Raw genomic sequence first — 13,307 nt, forward strand, 5'->3', positions numbered from 1 at the left:
AACCCTGGGCTCTCAATAAGCGGGCTGGCAGCTCAGTGCAGTGACCCCGGCCATGATGAACCCCACCGAGGCACACACATCGTGCCATGCCACTCACGCTAGTTGTTGTTGTTTCTAACACTCGCGCTACAGAAACTCACGACATCGCAAGCCGGGTTGGGTCAGCGTTGGATACCGTTTTTAATTCACAAAACCTGAAACTCCCATCCCAAAAAACATGGGGTGGATAAACAAAACAAAGGAGAAGAACAAAAACACGAAAACAGTGTGTTCAGTAAAAAGCACAGAGCAACGTACGAACCACAGGTTTAACAAAGTCCTTTATAAAAGCACCAAGTCATACAAAAACTGGCGGATTGAACCCTCGAACCGAAGCCAGACCCCCTTTTACGCAGTCACCAACCAACACGGCAGACCTCAACATCGCGCACAAACGCGACCGCTGCCCTGCGCGCCGACAAGACGCATGCAACAGACACGACAGGCAGACGGACCGGGCCGTACTCATCAACAACCACAACCAACCAACCACCACCACATCCCGAAGAGGGAACTTTGCATCACCCATCCTGGGCGTTCAGCTGCGAGTTGACATGGGCAGTCCGGGTGGAGGAAACCCGCGAGGTCGTTTTGTGCGCCGACGAGTGAATGTGTCAAAATCACGTGGGCGCGATTCACAGGCTGGCAAAGGGACATTTAAACTTTTTTTAACTTTTGTGTTTAGGAAACCTAATTGTGGAAGTGTGACGAGTACCCGCTTGTCGGTTGGTGCTCCGTCTCCTTGTCCGCACATGGATAGCTGGCACGGAGGGGGGGGGGGGTACCCATCGAATGGTTGAGATGAAATGTGATATAAGGTGCTTTGGATTGCAGAGGCATTTAAGCAACCTCCATATAAACGTAGCGATTGTGAGATCATGATTATTATTGTTGTTATTATAAGAAATGGCACGCGAATCGAGGATTAAGTCTCGGGAGAAGTTTCGGAGTTCAGTCACGTCGATCTGTCGGCAACAACATCGTCCGGCTACGGGGATTCTGAGAACTTCACGTACATTTGTTAAAAATCTGTAATCACCAACGATGGTTCAACTTTATTATTTCCTAAATATAATTGCATAACTGTATTAGTACCATTATTCTTGCAAAACAAAGTTCACTTGGTGTTTTTATCCCTCTCTTCACCAACCCAAGCAGCAATCGGGGCCCGTTGCCAGAACGCTTTTCAACGATTGCCGCCGAGACAAACGATGCTCTCCGGTCAGAATAACAAAACAAACATCTCCCTGTGCCAACCCAGTTCGCGCGCCGTTACGATATTCTTACAAAATCGACGACCGCCAAAAAAAGTGCCCCGTGTGTGTGTGTGTGGGAAGTAGGTGCTTCTCTTAAGGCAAATGGGGAAAAAGCAGCATTCATGATCCAGGGTGGAGGACAGGCAAGACGGGACAGGCGGCGGTGAACAACAACAGCAGACAGCGGTGAACAACAACAGCAGACAGCAAAGACAAAAGACAGCAGGGAATGGGGCCCGCGATGAGACAACACAGGGTGACGCTTCCGCTGCTGTTGGGAGCACGTTCTGGGTAGGAGAAAGTATTCCACAGACAAATGTAGAAGGGTCACGAAAGGAGGTTGTTCTGTACCACCTGGGGTGGCAAATGCTGCCAGTACAGTACTGTCCACCATGGATGGGCGGTGTCCACCATCAGCAAAAAAACCTTCCATTTCATAGACACACTTCCCATTTGTTCTCACATGTCAGACGGTTCATAATCGCGTTCGCTTCTTCCGTTCCAAAACGATATGCTCAAAACCGGCCACTTTCTGAAAGCCACGAGGAAACCCCCACACAATCGCAACGGGAGAAAGCGGTTGCCGCCTGGACGCGAATCGAACATCGCAACGCACACCCCCCGCTGCTCACGTGCATGCCCCTGCATGGAACTGTAGACGCAATGTAGTGGTCACATGACATGCATGCAAGAGGCAAGATGGGAGTTGTTGCTTCTCGCCCGTTTGTGAGCACACCCGTTGCGCGCCGTGACGTCCGTGCAGTATTGTCTCTGCTGAGCACGCCGTGGTATCCTTTTGTGACATTTTCTCATAAGACGCAATCACCACCAGACCTTGCTATCCATATGTATTTCTGAACCAGCGATAACACGCGTCAACAACAATCATTGGTGGCATTCGCCGCCCCCCCCACCCCGACTCCCCCCGGTGGTACCGATAAGCAATTTTCAGGCCACTGGCTCCGGGGGGGGGGGGGAGGGGACCTCATAATTAGGCACACAGCACCCACACCGAGTGAGCCCAGCCGATCCTTCAGCAAACGTTTGCAGGCACTTGACGCACTAGAATTTCTCTCGCTCGTGGATAGATTCCCGTTTCGTTAAAAAAAAAGACAAATCTCATCTCGTTGCTCTCACGGTTTAAGCGTTCCAACTCAGTGTGCGCGGGTGTCTCGAACAAGTAAACGACAAGGACGACGCACGCGTACCCGGCGGGCGGCGGTGGGGGGTTGGGGATCAAGGGTAGCTACGCGACCACGTGGCAGACTTTGTGGCGAGCTTTCTGTACAAACACGGGCCGCCTAGAAATAGTCGGATTGTCATAAGCTGTTTCCACTGCAGGCGCGTGTGCGTGTATGCGCAGGTGAGCGGTGCCCGCCCGGACGCAAGAGCGCAATGGAAACGGGCGCTAAGCTCGCGAAACTTGCCGTTGCGTGAGTACGGTACGAGACGGAATTTAGCGACATTCTGGGGGCAACGCGAGTTCCGTGGCGGGCTACCTACCTACCCAATGCGTAATCCGATAAAGTTTCAATGCGCATTTACTCTTAAAGTTAATCGATTTCTACAATTACGCGAACCGTTTGTCAGTCGAATTGTTCACGTTTTAATGCCAACTCAATATCTGCATTGTGGCGAGGGGCATTGTGGGTAGCAGATATGAACAGATATGAACAGAACTCGGCCAGCGGCTTTCCAGACCAACATTATCCAGCAGCGTTTGTTTAATCGAGCACTCTCAGTACTGGTTTAAGACCTTTGGGGTCTCATTAGCAGCGAGGTTTCCTAAACAAAATGTGAATGCGAATAACCACGACTATGTGACCAGTTGCAAAAAAAAAAGATATCGTAAGTGAAAAGAAAATGTCGAATTACAGTAAAGCTTTTTTGATGCAAAGGTCACATAATCCCTTAAATAATATTTTCTCGCATGAAAACTTTTCCGGACGTATTTTAGTGGAAGCCGGTGTTAGAAAGGAACCATTTTGATTGCAACGCATGTATTTGAACAATTAGTTTTCAAGAAAAAAAATATTGATTTCGAATTAAAAATGATTTCTTCGTCGAATAACGGCACGAGAATTCCACCTAACTTTTGGCAAGAGCCACCAGGGGAAGGAAAGAGAGATCCACACTTTTTGTGAAGGGCACTTGGGTAACAAAGGTAGCGACGGTTAGAATTCCCATTTCAAAGAATAAGTAAATGTTCATTATGAAAATGTGAAAGGTCACAGCCTTGGCATTTAATACACCGCTTCCGACCGCTGGACTGACCGCAAAGTCTGCCAACAAACTCAACGGACTTTGGTATTTTACAGCATAATACAGACTTTCCTTGGCTACGTTTTGTAATGTTGGGCACGATGATTGTGGCAAGTGATTCTAAGTATCTGAAAGACAACGATCACGCGGAAACAACAAGAGGAAGAATACAATGGGCATCGACATTTTCAGCCAGTGGTGTTAAGTTAAAAGTCTACTTACTGATTTAGAACATATCCTAGAAATGCCAAATGTAGGAGCTTCCAACATGCAGGAACGCGGAATTGAGTTAATAACCACAATGACGTCTGCCGTTCCAGCGATGGCATTGCCATAGGGCCTGCCGCACTGCAACCAAATCTTTAACAGAGTAGGGGTGGGGAGGGAAACCGTTTCCTTATCGAGGGTGCCGAACAGGACTTCAAAATTCCCTTTGGCAGGCAAACACACGCAAACCACGTGCGTTAACGTACGCTCGCGTTTTACCCCAGTGGCAACGTGAAAAAATTGCGAGGCCCCACCTTCACCGAAATGCACCAATACGAGGCCCGCAACCCGCTCTGCGATCACCAACAGTGTCGGTGTCACGTCAGTTCCGAAATTAACTGACGACCAAGATGCAAATTCTGACAAATATCTTTTGAGTCGGATAAAAATGAAGTCACGGGTTCCCCAACCCTGCTATGGACGGGAGCGGCCGTCATAGTGGGTATTGAATATGCCCATCGCACAGTGTGTCCTGTAATATTTCACGAGGGTTTATCACAAACCAGAGACAACCGACAACGCACGGTCACCAACAGGGCTCAAATGCACCGCCCACTGTCGGTTGAGAAGGAGTGTGCTTAAGAATCAACTCTGCATGGTCAAAGGATGCAGTTGCCATGGGATTGGGGAGAAAGAACATTGCGATCAATTATTGTAGAAGGGATAAATTGAACGAGAAAAGAAAAGAGATTAACATTTCAAGCAATGGCCCTTTTTAAAGAGTAGCCATTCCCAAAACATCACCTCATCTTAGCTTGCCTAGTCAAGTCGGCACGGCCAAAGCTGATCATGGCGTTCACACCTCCACCAACGCCTTTCTACATTTTATTTTTGTTCTGCCTTTTCACCTTTGCTACGAGCGCAGCACTAACGCTGAAAGTGTCGAGTTGCATTCCCCACCTGTCTGCACACCCCGCTGCCAACGCAGCCATTCGTTAAGCGAGCAGGAGGGGTGTCAAGCCGTTAACGTCGATGCCACACGATGCAGGACGCTGATAAAAGAAGGGCTTCCCCCAATCCCCAAAATGCCTTTTCGTCGTCACACAACCGCACGGCAAAGCAAACGTGCGCCCGTGCAGCGGCGTGACTGCTGACCTCCGTCACGGTGGGGGTGGGATTGGGAGGGGTGGTTGCACCGCCGCTCCGATTTAAGACAAAGTTTTTTCCATGCAACCCACACCGCAAACCCGCGTCGGTCGACAGGGTCTGACGTCGGAAAAAGGAAAACCCCCCGTCCCACGAAAAGTGCGGCCCCCCAACGATGAGATGAACAAAAAAAAAACGGTCAAACCGGTCGCGGTGACAAATAACCCGTGCGGCCGGTCACGCGCCGCAAGCGCTCGCGCCTGGAAAGAACACGCCGTCGCGAGTCAATATTTATGCTGCGCACGATTGGGAGGAAAGGAACACAAAAAAAACACAAAATCTGACGGTGAGACAGGATTAATGCTGTGGTTATCGTTGGGGAGCGTTTCGAGTTGCCACGCGCTGGGCCAGTGCGACCCAGGGGGGTCGAGGGGCCCCTTCACTCTCAACAAGAACAACACTGAGCGCGTACATTTCCAAGTAAGTCTTGTTAAAATATCACGGTATATATCTGAAATACTTTTTATTTTAATTGTCGGTTGGAATCAAACACGAGCGGTGAAGAGAACAGTACCGTTAATATCACGTTCACCCAATTCATTACATCACACATCTTTATTTACAGTATATCAACGTCGGTTTGCGATGAACATTAAGGAAATAAAACAAAACCAAACTGTGCAGTCTGTGGAGCACGTTTGCTACCGAGAAAATAGATATGCCAACCAAATGACACCTAAATACGTACGATCATAGCATTAATCAAGCACAATTATTCGCCAGTGTTCATTAAAAAGAAAGCTTCCAAACAAACTGGCCTAAATAATATACATTACTCGAATCAACTGTGCGTGGTGCTACACACCAGATAGTGTTGAAATATATAAAGAAACCCCAACAGACTAAGGCAGCCCCAACGTGAACAAAGAAAAAAATAACCAGACAACGAAAAATTATATTCTGTATGCTACACAGCCATAAATTAATTATCCCCCTTACAAAATATTTATTTTTTATAATTTTTTTTACCTCCAAAGTTCATTCTTACAGCGTATAAAATCAACATTCACTTGGATTTGTAGCAAGCTATACAATTACAAGTGAGAGAGAGAGAGAGCAAGGCTCAGAGCAGTAAACAATTCAGGCCTATTTCCATTACAAAATGTACCCAAAATATTCAATTTTTTCTCTGCTCCTAATCTATGTATTTAGCAAAACCGAGCCTCTGCACTCCGTCCCGTGTTTTCGCTCCACCTCCACCGTGATGATCTGTGGTCACGCGTCAGCAGCTCAAGCCCAACATCGATGTGCCCTTTCGTTGCGTGAAACAAACGAATACTAAAAACCCAAAACGTAAAATAACAAACCCCTCCCCCCCCCCCCCCCGTTTGAGAGCTGCCCACAGTGTGGCCACGAAGCCCGCCCGCTGGGACGCCCGCCACACCGTACGTGAAGAGAAACCAAGCCCGGCCGAGAGCAACGCATTTTGGCAGAAGGGCGACGCTGTACAACGGCAAATAGGGAGATGGTCAAACGCTTAGCTCGGTGGGTCTGTTGAAGGGGGGGGGTGGGGAGCAACCGGGGCGGTGAGACGGGAGTGGGGGAACGCATTTTTTTGACCAACAGCCACAAGAGTCACCGTTTCATGCAAAGCTGCCCGCGCGCAAGCAACGGGGGGGACAGGGCTGCCGCCGTCGGATTCGCCGCACACGTGAAGACGACGTCACTTCGGGAGGGTGAGCAAATGACAAAGCAGAAATGTATATCATCATCACCACCACCATCACTATCATCACCGCCACGAGATGTGGGGCGCACACACGCGCAGCTCCTGTACACACATACCCGCTCTCCAGCACTTCAAGCATCACCACGAAATTAAAGCTCACTTCCACGGACGTGAAATAAGCCCCGGAATCCAGGTAGCAGAGGCGGCGGTGGCGTCCAGCGGGCTGAAGACGCGGTTACACAGTACCCTGAAGGACTAAAACAAAATCATATCTGGAGTGCACCAAACGCCAACATCCGAGTCCAAGGCTCGAGTGACATTACCAACCACGGAGAGAAAATTTCACGAGAGAAGGGACGGCGAGGGCTGTTGACGGCGGAGGGTTGGGCAGAGCATTTGGGGGGGGGGGGAAGATAAGAAGGTTGTGGTGGGGAGACGGGGAAGACAACGAGAGGTGGGGGGGCGGTAGGGTGGGGGGGGGTGGAGGAGGCGGGGTGGCACTCGCATCATCTCCCGGGGCCGTCGGCTAGAGCTTGAGCTCATTGGAGATCTTGGAAGCGATGTTCTTGAAAGCGATGGAGCTGCCCGAGATGCGCTTGAAGCGCACGCCGTTGAGCGAGAGGCGCGGGAGCTTGCACACCTCCATCTCCCAGCAGACGAGGTCACTGCCGACGCCACCGCCGCCACTTCCATGATCGTCGCCGTGCATGCAGTAGAGCAGGAAGGGCTCGCGCACCTCGCAGTCGCACCGGTTGGCGTCCAGCACCTTGCGGATCTCGCGCATCATCTCGCGCGCGTCCATCGAGCTCGTCGTCTTCATGCTCCACGTGAAGCGCAGCGCGCGGGGCTTGGGATCGCGCGGGATCTCCTCCCGCGGCTCAGCAAACGGCGTCCGGCTACCGCCACCGCTGGCGGTGCGGGAGAAGGAGGGAGGAGGAGCGGGCAAAGTGGGAGGAGGGGCAGTAGGAGAGTGGGCCAGAGGCAGGGGGGTAACATGGGTCAATTAGTCTGGAAGTCGGTGAGTTTTTCCAATTTTTTTTGTCTTTTTCCACAATTTTATTCGAGTTAGTGCCAAGTCATGGGACCAATAATCCAGTTGGAACTCCACCGAGCAGTGCAACAACTTTGCCACGGAGAAATGTCCACAGAAGCTGTTAGTTAACGAGATACCTCTGAGAAACTCTTCAAGTGATGTCTGGCTAACAGAGTAGGGGTCAGCACTTTACCACCCTCCCCTACTGCAAGCAGATCAATGTTCGTTGGATGACAGTCAAACTGATCATTTTTATTCTAAGAGCTGGAATTTAGCCCAATTAAGTACGAAACCGCATTCAACGTGACTTTTTTTTCCCGCGTAGTCATTGAAGGGTGGGCTGCGACCCATCAACTATCGCGACACTTGCGAGCTCAGCTTTTAATCAGAGGCGGCAGTGACGTGGATTCACAACTCCAGGATCTCAACGGCGTCGCCTCACTGCTCTGACCTGAGCCACCCCGGCCACCGCTATTTGCGCAGCAGGGAGCAGGACAGTGCAGGACAAGAACGTCAGCTGGGGGATTTCAATGTCAACTCACCTGGGTCCCTCGAGCCTGCCGTTCTTCTCCACCTCGTTGACAGCCCTCCAGGGACACAAGAGACACGGAGCAGCAGATTAGACACGGCGTGGCGGACGAAGGTGCCATTCACAGGTCACACGGAGAGAGCCAGACACCAAGACAACGTGGCAGCAGAGTCGACAAGACAGTGCAGCTACGGGCCCTTTCCCGGGGTTGAAACGAGGCCACCGAGGATACCACACCGTTAACCGCAACGTTAACCGCACCGTTAACTGCACCGTTATCCACACCGTTAACCACACCGTTAACCACACCGTAGCGTTAGCGATGCTCGGCCTCGTGCTGCGCCAAACAAAACCGGGCCCCATTTTCGCGCACAGACGGAAAATGGACGAGGGCTCTCGTAGGAGAAGACACGACGACGGGAAGGACCATCGCATTGGCGTGGGGAGAGGGGGGGGGAGGAGATAACACAGGCGTCGTTGTGACACGGGGAGGAGCAGAATGCCCAACAAAGCAAGGCTCGGCCACCGTGCGCTTTGTCCCCATGCAGGAAAAGCACGGCACACCACGGGGGGTACATATCGCGGGGGCAACACCGCATGGGCACACCGTGGGGGCACACCGTGCAACCAATCACAACAACGAGCCACGCGCAGCGCAAGGAGAGGTTGGGGTTAGTGTGGCGAGCTGGAAACGGATGCGTTGGGGGTTATGGAGAGACCGACATGAAAAATGAATAATGGTGCACTCGGCCTACCTTCTGGTAAATCGGATAGACAGATTTCTACAGCCAAATAAATAAATAAAAAGAAAGCAAAACAAAAAGGAAGAAAATTGTGAGATGGCATGTAAACGATAAACGTTTGACTTTAATTACTTTTAAGCTTGGGTAAATGAGCATGTGGTTCAGGTATACACAGCATAACAAATGTTGATGTCACTTGATTGAGTCAACGGGGCCAAGCGGTCCTTCTTCGAGTGTTGTCAAGTAGCGTGGTGGGCGAGGCGGCGGGCGAAATGGGTGATTAAGGAGATGCAAGTGCACTTATAGCACGGATGAATGAATGATTGATTGAAAATGCCTGTGTTATGCCTTCCAACCGCGTGGCCTCCTAAACGCCACACATTTAAATCGAGCGGCAGAAAAAACTGGGGCACGGCTAGCAGCGGTCACACACTATTTTCAACCCTTGACCAAAGTCAACAAGAAAAAAATGATTTCCTGCTCAAATGAGTGTCGGCGGCGGTGCTCACCACTTAATATTTACAGCCCTAAGCCAGAGGGAGGTTGAACTTCCGCACTCCTACAATAAAATTCCACATTGCAACAGTCTGTTGACAATTGACCCCACCCCCTTCAACCGAAAGCGGTTACTCAGGTAAAACGAAGATTTTCGTCACAGCCAATGCAATGATCCACGTTTGTTTCTGGGCCAGGTCACGTGATGGTATTTTTATTCCAGTTTATTAACATCGGAGGGACGGGAGATCAGGGGCGAGTGAACCTGCTGCCGCAAAGTCATCTCCCTTGCCTGGTACGCAGGAAGCCCTGGGTTCGACACTGATGATGCCTTCGGAATACTTGGGAGTTCATGTGATTTCTAACTCTCCCCATGGTGGTGGCGTGGATTTTTCTCCAGGTCCTCCAGTTTTTTCCTCTCCACATTTAGAAAAATGCACAAACATTGTTTGGCTGCTACTATAAATTCCCACGTATGACAACCCACTTTGATGAGCTATCAAGTATTCTCAGATCGCCTCTGAAACGAATCTAATAGCTTGGTGGGCTGTACCTGGTAAATAAACTAGTTGAATTTTAACCTCCTCAACCGGTATATAAAATGGCAAATAAATTTCTAACACTGTCTGTAAACATAAATTGGGTTCGTACGTTACTCTTTGTGAAACATCGCTTCCGCTTAGCATGTAAAGGCCATTCGCAAAGCAAGCGGAATTTTTCCATCCCACTCGGCTCATATACTTTGCTGGTAGTAGCAGTGGAAACAGAAAGCAGTCAAGTCGATGAAGCAACGTGCGCACGTCCGATATAAAAAGTCCTGCGGTGAAAACGCACAAACTTTTAAAAATCCAAAAGCGTAAAGCTGCTCGCAGTCCATCGCACGCTTGTAGCAATCCACACCACCCACCCCCCCTGCCACTACTGTAATTGAACCGTCATCGGAAATACACGGTGTGGTGAGGAGATGGCAGTGCCCAGTGCAACTCCTTGTATACACAGTGGTGGGGCTTGCCTTACACACAAAGTCACTGTCATTCATGGAATTGGCCAAACATCCCAATGTACCGCAGGGCCCTTCTGAGAAATAAATCTTGAGACTCAGTGAGGCATTTCTGGGCGAATCACTGGCATCATTATTATAACTGGAATATTGTGTCGTAACTCGGAGCAACAATTCAAGATTAAATTGATCTCATTTGTGTTTTTTTCATTGTTTATGTCTTGTGTTGTACAGTGTTGCACTCTCCATTAGCCAATATGTAATATTATCACGCCACCTACATTCGTTTGCCTTAACTGTAAGACTAATTCTCACGCAAGATTTGATGCATGTACCATGTAAACTAAGCGTAAGGATCTATTTTGATCGATGAATTAATTGTTGCATGCCTAGATGATTGCACGGGCAACCTCGACCCATTAGGTGAAATATGGACATCGAGGTTTGTTCAAATAAACAGGCAAGCAGAGCCCACCCAAACACCTAAAACTCGTTTCACACATCCAAACGAGTCACTGGGCAAAAGCAAAATTTGGAAGCACCTAAGGTGGCAAAAATTAGGTGGTGCCAATTAATATTGCCAATATAAGTGAATATACGTCAATGACCAAATCACCCAGAATATTCCCTCCTGTGTGTATTACTAATTTATTTCAACTGCATGCACTTGCCTAGCCTAACGAGGAGTTGCCCATCATTAACATAATGCCTAAAGAATGTTCCCACCCCTACCCACCTCCAATGTTATCCCGATTGCTTTATTGGCATCGCATCACGAGACAAAGTCTCCATTCGGAACTCTCGCAGAGCAGTAACTCGCCTACGTGCATAGTGCAGAGCTACCTGTGACGTCTCTTGAAGTGACCTCTAGTCTGTACAGTAGAGGGCAGCACACTCATATGATTGCCCGTCCATGACAGCCATATTCATATGTATAGCCAAATTAAGCAACAGAACTTAATTTACCGTGATGGGTTTTCTACCGCGTGCAAAATCATTGGTCGACTCACTACGCTTGGGACCTGGCTTAATCACAACATTGTCTGCACGTGTATACGAATCTCTGCGAGAGTCTACGATGTCTTTATGAAAGTCTCCGGTTTAAACGCAGGCGGCTGCTGAGACCCACGTTCCATCTCAGCGCTCAGAGCCACAAGAGGTCAACCTCGAGCATTTTGGAGTAAACACCCCGACGCTTGTCACCACTGTCGGGGATTCTGGAAGATCACCAAAACATTCACGGTGCGAAGCAAAGGAAGACCAACGTAGTAATTGAACGAGAGTTTTCATCGTTCGGCGACATCATTAATAAATCGTTTTTGATAGAGCGTCCATCATGCTAGGGTGTTTCACAGCACTTTACACAAGATATTAATACAATAACTGTTTTAAAATGCGGCTGATTAACAACAAGCAGATACATGCGGTCTCTGGTTTATGACGTTCCGATATACGACGATAAACATTTACAACGTTAATATGCCACCATGGGTACATTTACGACGCAGATACTTGATTTACGACGGATCTTCTGACATGACTCCGAACAGGTTTGAACAGTCAGTTTGGTTTTCGATGTGACTTGGCGTGGAACTTTTGTAATTCTCAATTTTTTTTCGGAATTTTGACCTATTACACCCTATTAAATATGATTGACAAAGGGAAAAACACATCAGCAAGTGATGTTTCTCCTGTTTCTACTGTCTGTGGGAAAATAGGGTCAGGGTTGTAAAAGCAGGAACCAACTGTACTTGGAATACTTACTCCGACGCAAATTTTCATCCATTTCAGAAAAAAATTACTTTTGCATTGTCACAAATACAATTAAAAGCACACAAGCAAACCAACAACGACAGAAAAAAGCTCCCCACAGTATTTTCAGCCTTTTGGGGCATGCTTGTTTCGTTAGCGAGCAAACTAAAACTAACCCATTTATTGTATTTTACCAGGTAAGGCCCACTGCGCAGTATAGCTCTTTTTTAGAAGCTGCCCACAAATAATAGATCAACGAAGTGGCTTATGATCACGTGGAAATTTATATTAGCCAAATATTCTAAACGCATGTTGATTCTCAAAAACTGGAGGACCCAGAGAAAAATCCACACGACCATTGGGAGAACATGCAGACTCCAAATATACAGGCATCAGGGTCGGGATCGAACCCACAACCTCCTCCATACCAGGCGAGGTAGTTAACATCTTGCCACTGTGGTACCAGCAACTGTGACCGCCAGACAAAGCCAAAAAGCCCTCACGTATAGCCTTAACAGACTGTCAGGGCAAGTGCTGTTAACGAGCACCTATGAAGGACCGGCACGGTACACGAGGGGTTGGGAGGCCAACACCATGCCCGGCTGCCTTTGTCCCCCCAGTGGCGATGTTTATTTAACACACCACACCAGGTACTCATTTGAGTCGACCTAGGGGAGGCCCAGGACCGGAACAGATAATCATCCCTGGCGTTGGCCACAACAACCACCACCATTCGTCACTAAGTGGCGGCGACGTCACCACGGCGCTTGTGCCAGGCTATGTGCACTTTAAGGTGTTGGCTACACACACACAAGCACAGACGCACACACTCACCTGCGGCTGAGCCGCGCCGTCAAACGGGAGAACATGTTGCCGGAGGCACTGCTTCCCCGAGCGCCGTCACGCGTGGCACGGGAGAGGCCACCGGTGCCGTCGCCGGGCTCTGCGGCGCCGCCAGCGTTGGCATTGCCGGTGGTGGTGCGCCGGTCGCGCACCTGCCCGCCATGGAAGGTGCTGCGCGTGGCCATGCCGCGCGGAAAGTAGTTCCGGTTGTCGCCGGCGCCGCCAGCACTCACGCTGTGCGATGACGGCGAAGCACGTCCGCTCTGTGCCGCC

The 13,307-nt window shown here is 49.5% G+C and overlaps 1 protein-coding gene across 5 annotated transcripts in view; it reads right to left on the minus strand.

Moving 5' to 3' along the window:
* Positions 1–301: 301 nt before the first annotated feature.
* LOC144944041 (MAP/microtubule affinity-regulating kinase 3-like) overlaps positions 302–13,307 on the minus strand; it is a 53,546-nt gene continuing 40,540 nt past the window's right edge. For 4 of the 5 annotated variants that reach the window (XM_078872063.1, XM_078872065.1, XM_078872066.1 and 1 more), the window contains 4 exons: positions 13,026–13,307; positions 8,957–8,983; positions 8,215–8,259; positions 302–7,547 (listed from right to left, as the gene is read on the minus strand). In XM_078872063.1, the coding sequence (XP_078728189.1) occupies positions 7,166–7,547; positions 8,215–8,259; positions 8,957–8,983; positions 13,026–13,307 (736 nt within the window). In that variant the 3' untranslated portion in view covers positions 302–7,165. The remainder of the gene's footprint in view (positions 7,548–8,214; positions 8,260–8,956; positions 8,984–13,025) is intronic. The other variant, XM_078872064.1, reaches the window with a different exon arrangement.

The sequence above is a fragment of the Lampetra fluviatilis genome, chromosome 33 (genome assembly GCF_964198595.1).
Source record: "Lampetra fluviatilis chromosome 33, kcLamFluv1.1, whole genome shotgun sequence".
NCBI classification, from domain to species: domain Eukaryota; kingdom Metazoa; phylum Chordata; class Hyperoartia; order Petromyzontiformes; family Petromyzontidae; genus Lampetra; species Lampetra fluviatilis.